At 42.9% G+C, this 23,299-nt stretch overlaps 1 protein-coding gene across 1 annotated transcript in view; it reads left to right on the plus strand.

Moving 5' to 3' along the window:
- Window positions 1-23,299, plus strand: part of srgap3 (SLIT-ROBO Rho GTPase activating protein 3) — a 107,868-nt gene that overhangs the window by 75,370 nt on the left and 9,199 nt on the right. Inside the window, exons 12-20 of the mRNA XM_080792990.1 lie at window positions 2,618-2,720; window positions 4,172-4,232; window positions 6,393-6,470; window positions 6,622-6,756; window positions 8,656-8,761; window positions 12,578-12,805; window positions 15,649-15,722; window positions 21,161-21,341; window positions 22,308-22,457. Of these exons, the coding sequence (XP_080649116.1) occupies window positions 2,618-2,720; window positions 4,172-4,232; window positions 6,393-6,470; window positions 6,622-6,756; window positions 8,656-8,761; window positions 12,578-12,805; window positions 15,649-15,722; window positions 21,161-21,341; window positions 22,308-22,457 (1,116 nt within the window). The remainder of the gene's footprint in view (window positions 1-2,617; window positions 2,721-4,171; window positions 4,233-6,392; window positions 6,471-6,621; window positions 6,757-8,655; window positions 8,762-12,577; window positions 12,806-15,648; window positions 15,723-21,160; window positions 21,342-22,307; window positions 22,458-23,299) is intronic.

The raw sequence follows: 23,299 nt of genomic DNA on the forward strand, positions 1-23,299 counted from the left end.
TCTCCCCAGGTTGGTGGAGGGTGTGTAGAGCCCAGGATCACATTAGATGATTGACACAGGGGTGAAAAATGGGTTACAAAATCGTGGGATAAAAAATATATTTCAAAAAACAAACATAGCCAGCCATATATAGACTAGAGATGTCCCGATACTGTATCGGTATCGGAAAAGTATATATCGGTATATATCGGCCCTTATTTGTCATATCGGGATATCGGCATGTGGAGTTTGCTTTCGAGTTGCCCAAACTGCAAAGTGCACATTTGAGAAGGGAGTCTGCTATAAACACAACACGAGATATATACCGGTAGCTAGATAGCTATAAACACAACACGAGATCACAACACTGGTATCGCTATTTGGTATTTTATGTGGCCACACCCACCAGTTCATTAAGTATACATGGTTTTCACCTTAGCACCACCCACCTGAACTTAAGCCTCGCCCCCAGCTGTTGTTGTATGACAATGTGGGAGGGGTTAGGGTTATGATGTCACTAAAATGGTGTTATTTCAATTGGGCCTTTTGACTCAAAGGCTTTCAGCTTTCAGGAAGAACCAAAAAATACACAGGGAAGACATATTTGAATATCATAACCAAACCTGGGGGTCTATTAGAGTAATGTTAACTCCATAAACACATGCAAAACAGAAAAAGTACAAAAATCATGGCACACTTTAAATAGTACACGGATTCAGAGTTGATCTATGAAGATAGTTCCAACTAAAAAGACACTGACCTTTCAGAAGCATCCGAGAGATTTCACCAGAGAAGTAATCTAAAGTGTGTCCTACTGTGTCATTGTTTTTATATTATATACTGCAGTGGTTCTCAACCTTATCATGCCACGACTGCCTAAAATAATCATTGGAACTGGGGACCCACCACCCTGACATAATAGCCGATCTACAAGCTCACAGTCCCTCGCAACTGTTTTCCTCCTTATATTATCTGACAATTTGGCCAATGCTTGAGCAGATTTATTATAGTATAGTTTGTTAATTGTTTTGATGCAGTAAATGGTATTTCTTTATTAGTGTGGTTGCTGTAGGCACCAAACTATTGTTCTCGGTTTGAGATTTTTTTTTACAGCAAAGTGAAACCTGCTTTTTGTAAACAGAAAAGTGAATATTTTGCTCCTGCTTCACACACTGCTGTCACTGTTGTCAGTTCCCAGTGGATTGCTCGCGGCTCGCATCAATGCAATCACACTTGCAATTTCCCAGAATTTCTAGTTTCTTTTTCCCCCCCAAAAAAACAAATAATTTGGGAACCACTGAATATTGCACCTAATCTCTTCTGAGGGAGAACATTAAACATCTCTTTATACCAAAGTGTACGAGGGAGTTTTATTTCATCCAATTAATTAAGATGCATTTTCAGGGCTAATGGTAGGAGTTTATCTCACAACCCATTGTGATGCAATGCGTTGCCAAAGCTTTTCCACCGGTATTGCTGTGCCCAAAATCAATCAAAAGGTTGAGCACCGCTGACATAGAAACATAGGTTTATCAGAAAACTGTCAGGATTCAGAAGACGGCCTCAGGCCTAAATGGGTGGTTAGAATGTTACCGTAAAGGGGAGGACGTGAGAAAGAATTAAAGCAAATCGAAAGTGTCTCCGTGAAGAGAACCACAGAACTATTCCAGTTCGCTACATATTTGACTGCCAGGCTTACATGAGTGATAATATAATCACACCTACGCTGTGATTGTGGGCCATATTGCAATCGTTGCTGCCTGTTAGTTTTCAGAAAGCAATAATGTAGCTTTTCACTGAGATATTGTGTTGACACAAATCTGAGCTGCATTTGTTTTCATGCTGCTTGTCAAAATGAATTGTGATCAGGGAGTTCAGATATAGGAAGGCGGAAATGGCGACACTGCTGTGTGTGTGTGTGTGTGTGTGTGTGTGTGTGTGTGCGTGTGCGTGTGCGTGCCTGTCCATGCCTGAAACCTGACCATTGTCCAGACAGATAGCCATCTGTGTACCATACATATGTGTGTGTGTGACACAGAGAGAGAGAGCAAATAAATAATTCTATAGGGTTCCATGTGCAGTTCTACAGTATACTGTATATATCATATCGTTACTGAGAATCTTGTGGTATAGAAGAACTCCTATTATTCAAAGTGTGGGCATTGAAATGCTGTCTAGATTAATTCAGTAGTTATTTGTCTATCCACGCACGCACGCACATTATTGAGTCTCGTTTCCTTGCTTAAATGTCTTTTCATGCAGGTATATGCATTAGGAGTCATTAAGCAATGCTTTGTTTTCGATCTGTCAAGAAAAGTTCTTTATTATAGAGCCATGGCTCTGGTGTTGCAGGGCCCCAAATCCCTCGGCACTAGTCGGGGGGTTAATTAGAGGGCGCACTAGTCGGGCTTAAATAACACCAGGCCAGCAGGATATAACGTCTCCTTCTGATTTTGTTTTCAACGTTTGAATAAATATCACTTCCTCCCGCACTGCCATCCATCCACACGTGACACATCCTGTACTTGCACACAAGACTTTTTGACCCCTGTATTAAGCAGGCCTCCGTGGTCTTTTGTTACCGTCTCGCAGTGTGTTTGATATTTTCTTTTCATTCCCCTTGTCCATCATCTCCCAGGCCCCCCACCCTACCCCCTAAACCACAGAAAATGCGGAAGCCTAGGCCACGCTCCATGTATAACCATAAGCTGTTTAACGGCAATATGGAGACCTTCATCAAGGTATACCCCCTTTAGGGCTGGTGTGTGACTGACCTGTAGCTGTGAGGCTTCAGAAGAAGGCCTCTCCTCCTTCTCTTTGTCCTCGCTCTTCTTGCCTTCTGTTTGTTTCCTCTTCCCGTTCCTCTTCCAGCTGCCTTTGTCCACGCTGTAACATCTGTGTTTAACCTCGAGACAGGACAATTCACGCTTTGTCGAACGACCGTCCGCGCGACAAAATGAGACGTGCTTCTATTAACTTTAATTTACAAACGCATCTTTTTTTGTCGTATACGACGTGGTTGCTCGATGAAGCGTGGAAGAGCCTTCAGGTCCATGTAGACTGCTGCGGTTTTTATTCTACAAATAAATAAATAAACATGGCAGCAGTCTGACTCTGCAAGGACCCTCCTCCTCCTCCCCTTCTACTTCTGGAGCAAACAGAGTGGCAAGTGAGCTGTCTCTGTATTTGTTTGCAGAACACAATTTTAGCATCTATTTGCTTTTCAAACCCAGTTAGTCTGTGTGTAGAGTGGACAGAGAGGGAGAAGGCAGCGTTGGTGTTCTCTGTGGCAGTACCAATGCTTAGATCCATTTCTAACCTTGAGCGTTTGGGTGTCACAGTCTTGTCGTCTGAGCTTTTTCTAACTTTGTGCTTCTCTGCTCTCCCTTTCCTCTGTGCTGCTTGTTGCTCTGCGGCTTACTGTCTCAGAGGGAGAAGGAATGCCCGTGCTCGCATTCAGGTACTGTTAGGTGGACCACGATAGGTTCAGGGGGTGAAGACCACCACGGCACCAATAAAGTCCAGAGTGCTGATCTATCTCTGAGAGTGTATAACTGAATAGTAATAATAATAATAATAACTGCTCTGCAAAAGCCCCTGCGTTTTTTAATTTGAATCCAGATAAGTAGCAGTTTAAGACGTTTAAAAAAAAAAGTGGATTTAGAAGAAAATTGTAGAATCGTCCTCGGTTCTAAATGGGTTTAATCGCTACCATCTCAGATTGAAAAAATGTACCCCTCAATTGTCCATTTTTGCACTGTCAGAGTTAAATTAGCACTCGAGGTTTTGCTGTGTAAAAGCCAAAATACTAATAATAACCAGTAATATTGCCTTCTGCTAAGTGCTGCACATTTCTACTAATGAGTTACACTCACATGCTAGTATGTGTATGCTAACCCGTGACAGTCTTGAGATTGTATTATAAGGTTTCCAATGTTCTGTATGCTTCTTATTTACTTGTGTATTACACCACACATTAAGACATTTACTGTACATGTATTTATTAATTGAATGTGCTGTAGCACACATTAGCTTTTACATATAGTTCAATACATTTGATACCTTTAAGACAAGACTTTTTATAAGCGTTTGGTAGTGTAAACAAGCATCGTAGCAATATCTATCTATGGATTAGGGTACAATTTATTGTTTCTAATGCCTTGTTCTTATTGTTTACTTTCTTTCCTCTCAGGATTCAGGCCAGCCTATTCCTCTTGTTGTTGAGAGCTGTATTAGATACATCAATCTGTATGGTAAGTCTTCTCTGGAGTCCTGCCTCGGGGCGGAACAGAGGTAGAAAGCTGTCGTTCCCTGATGTCATCGCTAGGGACACATGCTTCAGTAGGCAGGAACTGGGGGTGGCAATGAAGGACCGGGAAGTCTGGCGTGGCATTGTGGAATCCATGATCTCGACCGTGGTCAAAAAATGATGATGATGATGAAGTCGTGGGCCTCATCCAGCCTGCAGTGTTGTTTTCGTCGACTAAAACTTAAGACGAAAAATGTTCGTCGACTACCCTTTTCCACTGACGGAAACTAAATGTAAACTAAACGAAAACTAAGCTATGATGACTAAAACTAAGACTAAATATACTGTCAACAGATAAAAACTTGACTAAAATGTCTAGTGGACACTGGACAAGAGATCCAGTATAAATCATCTCACACTTGGTTGCATGCTGAAAATAGCCGATCTACAAGCTCACAATGCGTATGTCACTATGATATTTAGTCGACTAAAACTAAACACTAAGACATTCCAGGTGACTAAAATGTGACTAAAACTAAATTGAAACTATTCAAGAGACTGCAGTAACTGCCTGTCATAATTTGACCCCCCTGTATTGGACAGTATTAAGATGTTGATATTACTTTTGTATTCAACTTATTGCTGCCACTGGTACAGGGGCCAACCCTCTAGTACAGTGGTTGTCAAAGTGGGGCCCAGGTCTAGCTACGTATATGAAAGTCTACAAATGGAACCAGTTGTTCCATTTGGTTCCATTTTTGTTATGAACGTGTCAGGCTTCATGGCGAGTGACAGAGACTGGAGACCAGAGGTCATGTATGTATTTCAACATCAGCCCCAGGTTGAGAGACTGACCTGCTGAGTTTGAGGTGTAGCAATGCTGCTGTGAACTCCTTAAAGATGGAATACCCCCCCCTCCCCTAAAACATGTTCATCAGGTACATGATTATACTAGGAGAAAGATTTTTTTCCATCACTAAAGTGGTCTATTTAGATTGGACTCAAAGGCTTTCAGCTTTTAGGAAGAAACCAAAAATACACAGAGGGAAGACATATTTGATTAATATTCTAACCACACGTGGGGGTCTATTATTAGAGTAATGTTAACTCCATAGAAACATACAAAACAGAAAAGGTACAAAAATCATGGCACTCCATCTTTTAATTAAGCCTCATTCATACTTGGTCACACAACATGCCGTGCGTCACTATATCCGTAGCCTGGGGTCCACCCATGCTTTCTATGGCATAGGCAGCTCCCGGCAGGATCCGCCGGGAGAATCTAGACGCAGCTGCACGACATGAGACTAATTAATTAGAGCGACAGAGAGAGAGAGGAGTGTGTGTGTGTGTGTGTGTGTGTGTGTGTGTGTGTGTGTGTGTGCGTCAATTTAACAAAGGTGCAGACTATCAGTCTGGGTTTCCGAGGCTACTATAACCGCACATGCTGTGGCGCTTAGTTATAGCAGAACTATAGATCTGCGTTATAGCAGAACTATAACCTCTCAACGTGTCGCTTCCACGACGTGTTGCAGGTTTTCGTCGCGCAACACCGCTGCACGACAGAGCATAAATTGGATCTTCAAAGGTTCAGTGCTGGCTGCCAAAGGCACGACAACAACATGGCAGCCGTCACCCATTGGATGGTTTGACAGTGCTGTGGATCTTTGTTTAAACCCTACAGTGTATACATCCTTGACCGGAGTCACCCAGGGGTCTATACTAGCCCCCCACCACCCCACTCATTCCTCCACCTTGTCTACCTTCTACATCTGTCTGCATCCCACCGCTGGAGCCTGGAGGCCTTTCCTCTGGATCTGGACCTAATGAAACCTCCAGAAAACTGATTAGGGGGCTCTCTAACTGAAACCATATGCTACAGCCCAGCCATGAGGCGAGGGGCCCTCTCCTCCTGGAAAACACTAGAGAGAGAGAGAGAGAGAGAGAGAGAGAGAGAGAGAGAGAGAGAGGCAGAGAGAGAGAGAGGGAGAGGGAGAAAAGCATCTCCCTTTTATGACTAGATTACATTTCCTGCTCTGTGTTGTGTGTTTCCAGCAGCCTTTCATGTCGCAGCCTTTTGGGGGTGCAGATAATGGTGGGCTAACTCTGTCTGAATATCTCAATTCGGCTCTGATGTGCCTCTCTCTCTCTGTTGTGCTTTCAGGACTCCAGCAGCAAGGCATATTTCGGGTGCCCGGCTCCCAGGTGGAGGTCAACGATATTAAAAACTCATTTGAGAGAGGTGAGTCATTCTTTAGACCGGCAGCAAAAAATAAACCATGTGACTCCCATTGGAAATGCATTGAGGCGGCCATGACACACAGAAGACACAGGACACAAGTGTGTCTTAGGCCTAACTAGTAACCACACACTTTATGGCTTTTTTTTACCAGGTGAAGACCCCTTGATTGATGACCGGAACGAGCATGACATTAACTCGATAGCGGGGGTCCTGAAGCTCTATTTCAGGGGGCTGGAAAACCCAATCTTTCCAAAGGAACGCTTCCTCGACCTCATCTCCACCATCAGTGAGTTAACGATTACGTTACGGGACGTCTCATTCTGAACCTGCCTAAAGGGATTCTCTTTCCTCACCGCGAGATGATGACGAAGTGGGAAATCAGTTTGTTTGATTTATTGATTAGTTTATTAGACTTAAATGTAAAAACAGCAACAGAGTACAGTACAGTCAAAAAGGGATAGCACAGTCCTTGCGGTCGTTGTTTCCATTTAGGCCCTATGCAATCAATTCATAGACATGACATGAAGAATAACAACACAATTCAATATAATCACAGGAAAAAAAAGAAAAATATGAAACACTGTACTTTATGTACAGAGTTGGAAAAAGGAGGGTGGTGGGGGTGATCAGAAGTGATCAAATTCCCTCTCCCTTGGGCCTGCTGAAAGGTGGATTTTCAGGCCTGTTTTAAAAGATCTAAGTGACATCATTCATCATACCCGGAAGTTATGTGATAAATCCTACAAAGGCAAAAAACTACTTTCTGGCCTCGACAGACCATACATCCAAAGAGAAAAGTCCTATCTGATTGCATTAACCGACGTTAAACTCACTCTGCCACTGGATTTGCCACTCACTTTATGCATGCGCATGTACCCTCTATACTGTATGAAGGACAGTATATACATACAGTACGTAGCATTAATGCTGCCATAGATTTATAGACTTTAAGATGGATGAGTGGACTGGTGGTGTAGCATCGTCACAAATGCACCTTCCAGTCATCTCGGACAGAAGTGCCAAAGACAGAAGTGCCAAAGACAGAAGTGCCAAAGCAGATTGTGGGATATTAGGTACCATCGAGGAGAAGGACTGAGGCACATGGAAACACTCCCAACAGCCGTGGCTGTTGGACTTGTTATTTAGCACAGACAGACAGACAGACAGACAGACCCTCTGGGAAGAGAGCACAGGCCACATCAGTCTGCCGTATGTGCAGCCAGGCAGAACACCGCACGCCTTCAGAACACCCTCTCTGTTCAGCTTGCTGTGAAGGTTCTGGAGGGGGCATCTATTAAAATATCAAGTTACTGTCAGGCAGCCGGCAATATGTCTTCAGCTTCAGTATGGTAGCCTGTCTTTGATCGACAGGCAGGCAGGCAATGCTTAGTATCTTAGTATCTTAGTATCTTGGTCATTATCAGAAGGAGACATTTGTGCATGTTCATGCATTAACCACTTAAGCCCGATATATGTTTTCATAGGATGATGAATACCAAAAAAAACGCCCACGTTGCACTTTTAACACATTAGAGTTGCTGTTTTCCCTATTTCAATTTCTCTCTCTCTGTCTCTCTCTGTCTCTCTCTATCTCTCTGTGTCTCTCTCTCTCTCTCTCTCTCTCTCTCTCTCTCTCTCTCTCTCTCTCTCTCTCTCCCCATTTCAGATAGGGACACCAGAGTTAATGTAGTTAATATGTCTTGGATTTATTTGGATCTCGTTAGTCACCGTCTGACAGCGGTGGACAGTAATTGGATGACTTTCACTGCACTACATTTCAAAGACAAATATTGTACTTTGTTTCTAGGAAGGGGGAATGTACATTATGAATTAACCTCTTTGACATTAACCACGCCCTATTTATTATAGTACTGTAGATCTGCTATTCTCATTGTTCTTGATATTCTTTGCAACATTTCTGGAAAATCTGTGATACATTTCTTGTACAACAATGCATTGATATTAAAAAGCAAATGTTCTTTGTAATACAGCTTAACTTTAACTCGAGTACAAATTAGAAATTTGACTGAGCAATATTCACTTGTAGTTGAGTACTATTTGACCAGAAGTAGCCATACTTTGACTCAAATACGGGGGTTGTACTAGTTACTACTTTGTGCCCCACTAGTGCAGTCTGACTCTGAATGCACATCAAGGTACCATCGCTCCTCTCTCTGTGTTTCAGAGCTGGACTCTGGAGCTGAGAGAGCACATCACGTCCAGCAGATCACTGTGACTCTTCCACGCACCATCATCATCGTCATGAGATACCTCTTCGCCTTCCTCAACCAGTGAGTTTTATTATAATAAAATAAAACTTCAGAAACCTGTTGAGGAGAAGATAATCCGTGAAGACATATTGAACACATCCGCAACTTTCCTACTTTTTTAATTATCTCTCTAGCCCACTTTTTCGGTGTGATTTACAGTAGCCCCACTCTCATCGTTCACTGGAGTACCTATCCTATTTTCTTACTGGATGATATTAATGCTCCCTTTATTTGGGTTTCCACTGCAGAACAAAGTGGTTTGACTCCACATCTCGGGTTTTAAAAGCCTCTCCAGTGTTGGAACAATGCCAGCTGTGTAGCTTTTCCGTGGCATTCTGGCATTGAGTTCTCCTCCAAACAGATGGTTGCATGGACAGGATCGGCTGGGTTTTTCTCTCCCCTCCCCTCCCCCCCTTAACTTTTTGAAATTAATGTATAATGAAGCTTTCAAAAGCTTCGGTCGGGTCAGACATCGGGGATGTTAAAAAGTTGGTTAAAAATGTACTGTGTGTGTGTGTGTGTGTGTGTGTGCGTGTGCGTGTGCGTGTGCGTGCGAACGACGTGTGCACTGTGTACACACACTGTGTACACAGTAACACACACACACAGAGACAGGCTGATGGCGCTGTTGTTCACCTGCATGAGAGGAAATAACTCCATGCCGTAGTAGTCAGTCTGCAGGAGTCTGCAGTTCAGACTGGAACTAAAGGCTGTCATAGCATTGAGCATGCAACAAAAAAAGGCCAGATGGAGCATTTTCATGTTACTCCTCTGAAACCTGTTTATGGTCTCATGTGTGCGCTTTCTCTCTCTCTCTCTCTCTCTCTCTCTCTCTCTAAATGGTGCATTTACATACCACTTTACAGAGATTGTGCATTACATTCACACACACACACGTTCATACATCGATGGCCAAGGAAAACCATGCAAGGCACCAACCTGCACAGTGGGAGAAATTATGGCTTCAGAGTCTTGCTCAAGACACTAATGTTGCGTTCACACGGGCAGATAAAACGATGCAGTCTACCATTCATTGATGATGGAAGCGACGTTGCAAAGACGCAACGATGCACGTAGCTGCTCCAAATCAACTCACGCATATCTACATAAAGATATGCACTTTATGTAGACTTAGATAGCATTTTATACAGACTTATAGCATACGTAGACAGCACTAGAATTGCATGTTATGTAGTCATAGCACTTTATAGTATGTATAGATAGATAGATAGATACTTTATTTGCACTTTCGGAAATTTGTTTTGTGCACAGCAGTCATCAGGATATACATAAAACATGCAAACAAACAGATAACACAGTACATAGACAATAAAGAAACAGTGCCAACAGAAGGCCACCAGTCATAGTTCCAAGAGGCATCACATCACACTTTATGCACGGAACTGAGATGGGGCCTGCTTGTTCATAAGTCCTATACTTTATGGTTATACGCATGGTTCATGATAACTACTTTTTATGTATGTGATGTATTGCCATGGTTTTGTTGTTGCTTAATGTAAATCGCTCTGGATTAAGAGCTAAATGCCTAAATTGTAAATAGTTTGCATGGTTTAATCTGCGCGTGTGAACGCACCATAACTCTGGGGGAGCCTCTGGGATCAGACTCACTACCGTCGACGGCTGTTTACACGCCAGACATGATCCAACAATCTATCCTTTAGCCTTCACGGAGGCAGCAGTAGTGTGTCAATCTATCCTTCACCCACGGAGGCAGCAGTAGTGTGTCAATCTATCCTTCACCCACGGAGGCAGCAGTAGTGTGTCAATCTATCCTTCACCCACGGAGGCAGCAGTAGTGTGTCAATCTATCCTTCACCCACGGAGGCAGCAGTAGTGTGTCAATCTATCCTTCACCCACGGAGGCAGCAGTAGTGTGTCAATCTATCCTTCACCCACGGAGGCAGCAGTAGTGTGTCAATCTATCCTTCACCCACGGAGGCAGCAGTAGTGTGTCAATCTATCCTTCACCCACGGAGGCAGCAGTAGTGTGTCAATCTATCCTTCACCCACGGAGGCAGCAGTAGTGTGTCAATCTATCCTTCACCCACGGAGGCAGCAGTAGTGTGTGTCAATCTATCCTTCACCCACAGAGGCAGCAGTAGTGTGTCTCAATCTATCCTTCACCCACGGAGGCAGCAGTAGTGTGTCTCAGCGTTCTAAATACTAATACTAAATATCTATTTGAACATTTAGCATTTAATTATATTCTGAATGGAATTGGAAATTGGATAATTTACAATTAATGTAACAGAGATATGATGTATGATATTATTAGTAGAGTTTAATAAGCGTCAAATAAGATCCTGCTCCTTGTGTATACCAAGTGCCCTTGAGCAAGGCATAGTCCAGGTCCATGTGCTTCAAGAGAGCTGCTCAGTGGTTAAGCCATTAACCCTCTAGCACCCAGAGTTGCTTTTTAGCAACACATTTAATTTAATTAATTACTAAATTATTATTATTTTTTTCTGTTCTTTTTTCACCTAAACGTCATCAGTGATGTTCATTGCAATGTCATTTCAACACGTCACCCTTTTTGCAAAAAAATATATGTTAATGACGTTTAGAAGATTTAGAACACTTTCCTGGGGGTCTTTATGTGTGTAATATGTGGTTTTAGTACATTTTAGATTGTAGCTGTGAGCCCAGTGTCTCTGATGTCATGGACACTGGGCTCACTTACTTCCTGAACTACATGTTGTCTCAGTAAGACAGCCCTCCCCCTATCCACAAGGAGGAGCAGTGCACCCAGTGAGCCCAGTGTCCATGACATCAGAGACACTGGGCTCACTGCTAAAATCTAAAATATCTAAAACCACATATTACACACATAAAGAAACCCCAGGAAAGTGTTCTAAATCTTCTAAACATATATTCTTTTGCAAAAAGGGTGAAGTTTTCCTTTAAGACCTGGAACGCATCTGTGTCACCGGCGCCGCTTGTGTGCAAATCTTTGAATAGATTATTCTTTCACAGCGAACCTTTTTAATTGGTTTTTCAGGTCTCAGGTGTTTTTGTTTATTTTAATTTTTTTTGTTAATGTACTCAATAGAATTCAGTAAAAATAAGGCTCGGTGGAATTCTCTAAATGGACCGCTGCAGTTATTATGGGCAGGTCTCAGATTAATTTATTTAATGGGATAATTACGAAGCATGGTTATTTAACGGGCGTAGGATTTTTTTTTCCAATTGTCTTACACACTATTTGTTACATGAATGAATGTGGCTGCGACTGTTCATTATGGGAAATGTCACTGATAATGATACACAATTAACCAGTGGTGTAAAGTCATTACGTACATTTTCTTAAGTATTGTACTTAAAGGCAGTATGCAACATTCAAACCTAAAGTTTTAAAAAACATATATATATATTTAGATCCCCCCCCCTCTATCAGCCACTGTATAATTATGCTGGGGTGTTTTCCTGCAGAAAGACACATCCCTCTGGCTTTATTTTGGTTTTGTTCCACTGTTTATGTTGACATTCCACTGTTTATGTTGACATCATAGACTGTAAAAATGAATGGTTGACATTCATAATGCAGGGATGTTTCTGTCTGTGGGGGGAGGGGGGGGGGCTTGCTTGGCAGCATAGCTCTTAATTGATCCTTTTGAACTTCAAAGGGAAATGTGCACTTTAGTTGATCGATTGTCAATACTTTCACTCGAGTGCATTTTGAATTCCGGACCTTTAGTAGTTGTACTTTTACTACTTAACCCATTCTGGGTGGGAACCCCTTTTGGTGTTAAATCATGCGAGTACTTTATCCACCACTTTAAATAACATGAGGCATATTGCCGTCTCCTCTCTCTCCAGTCTCTCCCAGTACAGTGACGAGAACATGATGGACCCCTACAACCTGGCGATCTGTTTCGGCCCCACACTGATGCCCATCCCGGACGGCCAGGACCCTGTGGTCTGCCAGGTGCACGTTAACAAAGTCATCGAGACCATCATCATCCATCACGAGGTCATCTTCCCCGGGCAGCGCGAAGTCGACGGCCCCGTGTACGAGAAGTGCATGGCCGGGGGAGAGGAGTACTGGTAAGGGCCTGGGGGAATTAATTCACCCTTTGTCAAGTCCCGCCCGTGGTTGTGCCCCTCTTCGCACCCATTGGTTGCCGTTTCGCGGTTCGACAAAAATCCTTTCTCTCCATCCACTACCATTGAAATAACGTGTTTTTCAGTTGCTTCGTATTGATGTTCTGTGAATTCAATTCTTATTTTAAACTTGGTGTCAGTAAATCACAGGGGGCACGGTGGCACAGTTGGTAGTGCTGTCGCCTCACAGCTAGAAGGTCCTGGGTTCGATTCCCGCTCGGGACGCTGTGGGTTCTGGCGGCGTGTTTCCTCCTCCGCGTCATCAGTGCCCATACCCGAAGGCGGGGTTGGCGAAAGGGCCTTTCTGTGTGGAGTTTGCATGTTCTCCCCGTGTCCCCTAGGGTAGGTACCCTCACAAAAAGCATGCAGTAATCCTGGTTACTAAACTGCCTCCACCTGGCCAGCCGGGGCGCCTGATGGAGGTGACAGGAACTGGTTGGAATAACGTGTTCCTTCCACGCGCTACGTCCAACCAGGGAAACTCCCCCCTGTCAGGTGTAAAGGAGCAACTTGGACACTCAGGCATGAAGGAAGCATGAGTTCAAGTCCGTTGCTCTCCCCATGTCCCCCATATATGGGGACTAGGTTGGTGGAGGGTGTGTAGAGCCCAGGATCACATTAGATGATTGACATAGGGGTGAAAAATGGGTTACAAAATCGTGGGATAAAAAAAATATATATACGCAGGTAATATGCCAGCGGTTTTCAACCAGTGGTTCGGGGACCACCAAAATCCAATTATTCTTCTGTCATATCTGTCCTACTGAACGTTTTGCCAGAGAAAGAAGGGCAGGGGGTTGAGTAGCCTTAATTTGGCAAATATTATTCAGTAGGCTTGAAGGGGAATGAATTTACATGCCTCTGAAAAGTAATACCAAACGTTTTGAGTGCACACTAATATGAGGGTGTTCCAGGTGGTCCCCAGCTAAATGATGGAGTGTTGGACCAAATCTCGACCCTTATTAGATCTTCAACTCTTGAGAGATAAATGATTGTTAAACATCTGCATTACTTAAGTTAATTTACACAATTGGAGAATGTAGAAGAATTGTTATTTTGATCAACGTTTGCCTGTTATCTCTCTTAATGGTACCAACATCAATACAGCGGCCTGATGGAAATGTGGACATCTTTTAAATCTCATCAAATGGTGGTCCGTGGTAGAGGGCAGCACGGGTCCACCCGGAACCCAATACCCGAGAGCCGAACCCAAAACCGAGCCGGTTCGGGCCCAAAATATTGACTTGTCCCTCTCGAGCAGGGTCGGATCTATTCCAAATTGCCGCAGGTCTCGTTCGGATCGTCTGAAATGCAGTTACCCGAAATTAGCTTTATATATTAAACCCTTCAATTTTAAAAATAGGTTTAAAAATAGACATTGTTGTAATTATTACATTCTAAAGGCCATATTGTCTGTTGAACAGAGTCAACGAGGGCTGGGTCTCGTCATGCACCTTGACATGCCGTCTCTCACTCTCTCTCTCTCTCTCTCTCTCTCTCCCTGAGGGTAGTATGTGACCCAATAAACATCAAAGAGCAGAGTTTATTTTCCCCAAGTACAGAATAAAGTGACATTACAACTACAGAGGAAACCGAAATATCTGTAATAGAAAATAAATGTATTCAAACGCAAGTACTTCATATTATATACATAAATTAAATCAATCATTTTAAATCATCATTATAAGTATTATGAATCAGGCCTTTTAATATAAAGCAAATCAAACACCATCCAAATCAACAGATCTGGGTCCAAAAATGCATTTCAACCATGGTTATAAAAATGATAAATCAAAACATCACCTCCTCAGAGACTGACACCTTGTTGTCCAACACCAGCAGACTAGCTATATACCCCCCATGGCCCCTCCCAATACCCACCATGGCCCCTCCCAATTCCCCCATGGCCCCTCCCAATACCCCCCATGGCCCCTCCCAATACCCCCTGTGGCCCCTCCCAATACCCCCATGGCCCCTCCCAATACCCCCCATGGCCCCTTCCAATACCCCCCATGGCCCCTCCCAATACCCCCCGTGGCCCCTCCCAATACCCCCCATGGCCCCTCCCAATACCCCCCGTGGCCCCTCCCAATATCCCCCATGGCCCCTCCCAATATCCCCCGTGGCCCCTCCCAATACCCCCCATGGCCCCTCCCAATACCCCCCATGGCCCCTCCCACCAGACAGGACCAATTGATAGGGGTTAACATCATCCACAGCATGTCAAATCTGCTTGGGATTGGCACAAAACACATTTCAATTCATTTGAGCTTTTCATTTGAGCAATTAGTGCTCAGCTGTGCTTCCACCTATTTAAAGCCACAGAACCCATGGAACATGTTTGATGGCTGAACAGAGATATACCGAGAGCTGATGGTGATTTGTTTGTCGTTTCGTTTGTCCATACCCTACCTAACCAGTGCGTGCTACTGACAGGCATGTAATGAGCAAAACATGAACAGTGACAGGGTGGGGTCACACACACACACATACACACACCCCGCTGGCTATATTAATGTAATCATGACGACCCCCTTGAGCGAGCGAGGTGAAACGCAATGTGGGACAGTTTTGTTGTGATTGTCAACACCTCTGGTAAGAATGTCGGTGCGCTAAATGCACTAATATTAGTTAGTACGTTTATTATGCAAAGTCTCGAGAGCAATATATCCTTCAAAAAGCATAAAATATAAAATATGGCTAAAATGTGTATATGACACAGATGCTTTCCCGGTTTTAATGGTTTCATTAATAATTCTCTTCAAATGTCTATAATTGTCTTGCAGTGATAGTCCCCACAGTGAGCCAGGGACCATCGATGAAGTCGACAACGGAACTGAACCACACACCAGTGATGAAGGTGACACTCCTCCTCCTCATCCTGAACATACTATATCTGTCACAGTGGTTTTCAACCAGTGCTCCTTGAGGGGGTTCCAGGTGGTCCCCAATCCCCATGCAGCTAAATGAGGGAGAGTTGGTAACCAAATGGACCCTTATAGATCCTTAACCAGCTCAGTGGCCTTGTGGTTAGAGTGTCCGCCCTGAAACTGGGAGGTCGGGGTTCGATCCCCGGCCGGGTCATACGTACCAAAGACTGCAAAAATGGGACCCAATGCCTCCCTGCTTGACACTCAGCATCAAAGGGTTGGATTGGGGGGGTCAAATCTACTAATCAAATGATTCCCGAGCGTGGCACGGCTGCAGCTCACCGCTCCTTGGCTGCGGCTCACCGCTCCAAGAGATGGGTCAAATGCGGAGAACAAATTTCACTGCGGTAACGTGTGTGACAAATCGTACGACTTTGACTTTGACTTAACTCTTGGTTTCATTTTATGCCCTCAAGATTATTATTAAGCATCTGCATTACCGGTACTTACTTTACAAGAAGTCTCCACAATTAGAGAATGTAGAAGAATTGCTATTTTGATCAATGTTTGCCTGTTATCTCTCCTATATCAACATCAATACAACATGGAATTGTGGACAAAATTATCCAACGACAACGAAATATTCAAAGTTTGAGCGTCTGAGAGGTTAAATAAATCTCTATCAAATGGTGGTTCCGTGGCTCAAAAGCCGAATCCATAATGGTCCTTGAGGTGAAACGGGTTGAGAACCACTGCTCTGTCATTGTCTTTTCCTCCAGTGTTTGTCTCTGTTCTTGCTGCTGCTGCTCCGCTATTATGACACGTGACTCAAGTGTTGTTCTCAAGTGAAGGGCCATGAGTTTGTGTAAGTGGTCATGAACGAGAAGTGGACCTCAGCATCCCCTGGTGGTGACCATGTGAACTGCATATTCATGGATTAGGTTGCCCTGTAATGTTAGACCAAATTCAGGAATAACTTAAGTGTCATCATCATAATGCCTGTATGGTTTTATGAACATGAACGACGATTGACATAAAGATTGCACATTAATAATGCACATGTGGATTTACTTTTGGTGCGCTGTATGTGTTGAAACATAGTGTAACGTCCCAGACTCTTCTCCCTTCTGGCTCCAAAACTATGGAATGAACTTCCCATTTCAATCAGACCTGCAGACTCACTCCTAATCCTCCGCCGTAGTCTGAAAACTCACCTCTTCAGACTCCATCTTAGCCCACAGCACTTGCCGCAGCAATTGCTGTAGCCTCGGTGACCTTGCAAAGGCTACATTTATGTAATTTAGATATTAGCATATTTTGTAGACATTGCATTCTATAGTGCACTGCATAGTCATAGTTACAGCTATTCTACTGTTAGACGGATGTTAGGTTCTCAGCTTACTTATGATCCTTGATGACTATTTCTATGCATTTGTGTTCTCGCTTACTGTAAATCGCTTTGGATTAAAGGAGAATTCCATACTAAAAGGCTTTCTTACCTTTCTTTGTAGTTGTTACGTCCCCATCAAAGAGGTCCAAGTGTTATTTTGTGCAAAAGCTCCTTATTGGCTATTTCCCCTACCATAAGCCCTAAATGAATTGCATTGAATTGAATGGGATGTATGGGGTGTTGTGCTAATTCGCTTATTTCCATCGCTCAAAATTACAATCTTTTTGTATATATCCTCTCTTCATAATGTAAATAATAACTCAAGCACCACACTTTACTACTTATTTCGATGGAAATAAGCGAATTAGCACAACACCCCATACATCCCATTCAATTCAATGCAATTCATTTAGGGCTTATGGTAGGGGAAATAGCCAATAAGGAGCTTTTGCACAAAATAACACCTGGACCTCTTTGATGGGGACGTAACAACTACAATGAAAGGTAAGAAAGCCTTTTAGTATGGAATTCTCCTTTAAGAGCGTCTGCTAAATGCCTAAATTGTAAATAAGTAAATCCTCGCCATCCAATCTTTTACGTCGTGACAAAAAGCATTATGTGGATTTCACATGGGAATAATGTGTGTGGCTCTGTAGATTAATCGATTAATCGATTATCGTTAATAGGACCCGAAATCGATTATGAAAATTAATCGTTTTAAGGGTGGATGAGAGTAAGAGTGGATGTGAGAGTACTAAGAGTGGATGAGAGTACTAAGAGTGGATGAGAGTACTAAGAGTGGATGAGAGTAAGAGTGGATGAGAGTACTAAGAGTGGATAGAGTGGATGAGAGTACTAAGAGTGGATGAGAATACTAAGAGTGGATGAGAGTACTAAGGGTGGATGTGAGTACTAAGAGTGGATGTGAGTACTAAGAGTGGATGTGAGTACTAAGAGTGGATGAGAGTACTAAGAGTGGATGTGAGTACTAAGAGTGGATGTGAGTACTAAGAGTGGATGAGAGTACTAAGGGTGGATGTGAGTACTAAGAGTGGATGTGAGTACTAAGAGTGGATGTGAGTACTAAGAGTGGATGTGAGTACTAAGAGTGGATGAGAGTACTAAGAGTGGATGAGAGTACTAAGTGTGGATGTGAGTACTAAGAGTGGATGAGAGTACTAAGAGTGGATGAGAGTACTAAGAGTGGATGTGAGTACTAAGAGTGGATGAGAGTACTAAGAGTGGATGAGAGTACTAAGAGTGGATGTGAGTACTAAGGGTGGATGTGAGTACTAAGAGTGGATGAGAGTACTAAGAGTGGATGTGAGTACTAAGGGTGGATGTGAGTACTAAGAGTGGATGTGAGTACTAAGAGTGGATGTGAGTACTAAGAGTGGACGTGAGTACTAAGAGTGGACGTGAGTACTAAGAGTGGATGAGAGTACTAAGGGTGGATGTGAGTACTAAGAGTGGATGTGAGTACTAAGAGTGGACGTGAGTACTAAGAGTGGACGTGAGTACTAAGAGTGGACGTGAGTACTAAGAGTGTATGTGAGTAAGAGTGGATGAGAGTACTAAGAGTGGATGTGAGAGTACTAAGAGTGGATGTGAGAGTACTAAGAGTGGCTGTGAGAGTACTAAGAGTGGATGCGAGTACTAAGAGTGGATGCGAGTACTAAGAGTGGATGCGAGTACTAAGAGTGGATGCGAGTACTAAGAGTGGATGTGAGAGTACTAAGAGTGGATGTGCGAGTACTAAGAGTGGATGTGAGAGTACTAAGAGTGGATGCGAGTACTAAGAGTGGATGCGAGAGTACTAAGAGTGGATGAGAGTACTAAGAGTGGATGTGAGTAAGAGTGGATGAGAGTACTAAGAGTGGATGAGAGTACTAGGGATGGGTCCGTTTAATCAATTAATCGATTATCGTTAATAGGACCCGAAATCGATTATGAAAATTATTAATCGATAATCGTTTTAAGGGTGCATGAGAGTAAGAGTGGATGTGAGTACTAAGAGTGGATGTGAGTACTAAGAGTGGACGAGAGTACTAAGAGTGGATGAGAGTACTAAGGGTGGATGTGAGTACTAAGAGTGGATGAGAGTACTAAGAGTGGATGTGAGAGTACTAAGAGTGGATGTGAGAGTTCAGTGTCGTTGGTAAACAAGCCCCATGGGACGTTCTCCTCAGAGCTCCTTTAATGCTAAATGGCCTCGGTCAGACGTGACATGGCGAGCCAAAACGAGGGGATATAAAGATGTTTTATGAACTGAGAATGGACAGTATGTCAACAATGTGCTATATATATATTTATTTTTTTCTTCTTTTCCCTCTGTGTGTTAAGCATGTGCAGCAGCTATATCTGGTTGGACCATATAATGTATAACCTAATTCTGATTGTTGTTTGGGTCTATTGTATTACGCCTCTTGTGCAGATCCAAATAAAATAATTCAAGTGTGTGTGTGTGTGTGTGTGTGTGTGTGTGTGTGTGTGTGTGTGTGTGTGTGTGTGTGTGTGTGTGTGTGTGTGTGCCCCGCACGGGTCAAGCATGACATAACCCCATGCCATCTCAATGCTCCGTCGCGTTGCTGTCGGGCTGAAATCTCATATATCTTTTTCAACTTTCAATGTTTTTTTCTTTTGTTTTGTTCTCGTAAATCTGTGGTTTGCGACCTTTTTCATATCAAGGCCCATTATTTATTTTGCATTAAAGTAGCTATAAAGCAATAATACTGTATGTCAACATTTAACCATTGACAGAGATTCAATAATACTGTATGTCAACATTTAACCATTGACAGAGATTCAATAATACTGTATGTCAACATTCAACCAATGACAGAGATTCAATAATACTTTATGTCAACATTCAACCAATGGAAAGTCTTTGAATGCAGATTGCGGCCCCTAAATGTGTCACAGAGACTACATTTTTGGGAGCATTTTATCCATTTCTGGCTAAAGCAGCTTTAAAGAGCAATGAGGCACAATAGCCCTACCTAGAGGACATAAGCTGGTATTGCACAGGGATGAGACAGTATGCCAATCCCGGACCAGAGTAAAAAAGATATCCCAGACATCCCTCTCCCAATGTGTTTTTGTTTGTTTTTATTAATAAGTCATTAGGAAAGGTAGTGGATTTTATTTATATATATTCAGGTCTGAACGCAGCTTAACAGGAACCCCACTGTCTGCATCCCTTGTCACTCCTCACAATGAGCTGTTTTGAACTTGTAGTTCAGCTATTTTCAAATAGCCAGAGTATACTGTATAGGGCTTAACTGGCTAATGTATGTTTTCTAATAATAATCCAAATCTACAAAGTAACTTGTAACAAAAGTGGAGTAAAAGGTACAACAGTAGACGACCATTATTGTTTATCCTATCTGGCAAATATGTTGCTAATGCTTGTTGTAATGAACGCAACGTGACTGGCAGGTCTATGCTGCTCTCTATATTCAGTTATTCACACACACCTGTGAGTCTGACGTCAATATCAGTAGAGGGCACTAAGTCCACCGGTTCATGTACTTTCTATTTGCATTATTTAATCCCCATAGGTTTTTTTTTTTAAAGTCGCCTCATATAAGAACTGTTTGAAAAATAAACAAATCGTCCGTTTCACTCATACAGTATGGAATATGGATATGAAGAATCAACTGACTGAGAGAAAACGCTAATGTTATTGCTGCTGAATTAGTAAAATTTTCGCTAGAAACAGACTGTATCAAATATGACTGACTGGCGGTCGTAAACGATACAGAGACACCTCCCTGACGGTACTGCCGAGACAGTTTTTTGGACCACAATTCTTAGAGTATATGAGACGATTTTAAGATGACCCCATGTTATTCTCCATAGAGAAAAAAACTTCAGTGAACCAGGGGATGAGTGAGTGACGTCAGGACTTGGGCGCTCTATGGCTACGTTTACCTGTATCTCTGCGTTTGTGTGTCTGCAGAGGTGGAGCAGATCGAGTCTATATTATTCACACACCTGTATCTCTTGTGTTTGTGGGTCCATATTGCGTGTCTGCAGAGGTGGAGCAGATCGAGGCCATCGCTAAGTTCGACTACGTGGGCCGCACCCCCAGGGAGCTGTCCTTCAAGAAGGGAGCCTCTCTGCTGCTGTACCACCGGGCCTCGGAGGACTGGTGGGAGGGACGACACAACGGCGTTGACGGCCTCATTCCACATCAGTACATCGTGGTGCAAGACCTGTGAGTTGTCTGTCTGTCTGTCTGTCTGTCTGTCTGTCTGTCTGTCTGTCTGTCTGTCTGTCTGTCTGTCTGTGACCACAAGAGGTCACTTTAAATGTGGTATTAAAACGCATCTGTGTCACTTTAGCTTTTAACCACTTTAGCCATTATTTTTTAACTTTAGCTGTTTTTTTCTTTAGCTGCAAATCTATATTCTTTCACAGCGGACATTTTTAACTCGCATCTTTGCTTCTTGGGGGTCCCTGGTACAACATATTTTTAGATGGGGATCCGGCGTCCAAATAAATAGAATTTTTCGGGTCCTTGACAAGAAAAAGATTGAGTACAAACATAGGTTTTTCAGGAAACTGTTAGAATGCTGCCGCACGACTTTTAACAAGAACCCGGAAATATGAACATATCACTCCCGTTTTAGCTGCACTCCACTGGCTCCCAGTACGTTTTAGAATCCATTTTAAGATTTTATTGTTTGTTTTTAAATCTTTAAAACCCTATGTTCCATCTAGATCACTGAGGTCAGCCAATCAAATGCTCCTTGTCATCCCTAAGGCAAGGTCTGAGAGAAGAGGGCACAGAGCCTTTTCAGTCATTGCTCCTAAACTGTGGAACCAGCTTCCTAGCCGTGTCAGGCTGGCTCCAACACTACTTGTTTTTAAAACTCATTTCTATTCCCTGGCTTTTAAACTGTGATGTGTACTCCTGAGTGTTTGATTTTATTGTATATGTTTTTATTACTGTATTGTATTGTGTTTTATTACTGCTTTGCCTAATTGTACAGCACTTTGGTCAACTTTGTTGTTTTAAATGTGCTCTATAAATAAAGTTGGATTGGATTGGATTTAGAAGACATTTTGTAGAATCTGGTCTTCGGTCTTAATGGGTTAATTTTGATCACTTGTGAGATGATTTAGAGCGTGACATTTGTGCGTTCTTTTACTTTTCGTTTGCGTTTCCCCTGTCTCTCAGCGACGACGCTTTCTCCGACAACCTGAGCCAGAAGGCGGACAGTGAAGCGAGCAGCGGTCCACTGTTGGACGACAAGACTTCGTCCAAAAACGACGCCCCGTCACCGTGCGAGCAGCCGCCCGATTTCACCAACTTCGGCGTTGTGGGGAGGTGGGTACGGCGTTCAGGAGGTACAGCAGTACCGCTGTTAGACATCTGTTTGGCGTTGTGGGGAGGTGGGTACGGCGTTCAAGACTGTTAGACATCTGTTTGGCGTTGTGGGGAGGTGGGTACGGCGTTCAAGACTGTTAGACATCTGTTTGGCGTTGTGGGGAGGTGGGTACGGCGTTCAAGACTGTTAGACATCTGTTTGGCGTTGTGGGGAGGTGGGTACGGCATTCAAGACTGTTAGACATCTGTTTGGTGTTGTGGGGAGGTGGGTACGGCGTTCAAGACTGTTAGACATCTGTTTGGTGTCCAAGTTCCAGTGGTGACAAGTAACTCGAGTACTGTACTTAAGTACAGTTTTGAGGTATTTGTACTTTACTTGAGTATTACCAATACCCAATACTTTTACTTTACTCCACTGCATCTCAGAGGAGTAGAAGTAAGTAGAAGTAGAAGTGGAGTACTTTTACTCCACTGCATTTATTTGACAGCTTTAGATACTAGTTACTTTGATTATTATTAAAAAACAAAGACACTTCAGCCCTATGTGCAGTTTGGCCATTTGAAAATAGCCGATCTACAAGCTCACAATGCATCATGAGATTGTTATACATTCGAAAACTTGAAATGAGATATTCTGTATATAAAGTGTACTTTCTACTTTTGGTACATAAAGCACATTTCGATACCCAATACCTTTGTACTTTTACTGAAGTAAATTTTGAATTCCGGATTTTTTTACTTTTCTTTATTACAGTATAGACTATAGAGGGTATGCGCATGACATCATCATACCTGGAAGTTATGCGGGAACGCCTACTGAGTGGCAAAAAACTACATTCTGC

Source organism: Protomyctophum bolini (genome assembly GCF_963924005.1).
Source record: "Protomyctophum bolini genome assembly, chromosome: 2".
NCBI lineage: Eukaryota > Metazoa > Chordata > Actinopteri > Myctophiformes > Myctophidae > Protomyctophum > Protomyctophum bolini.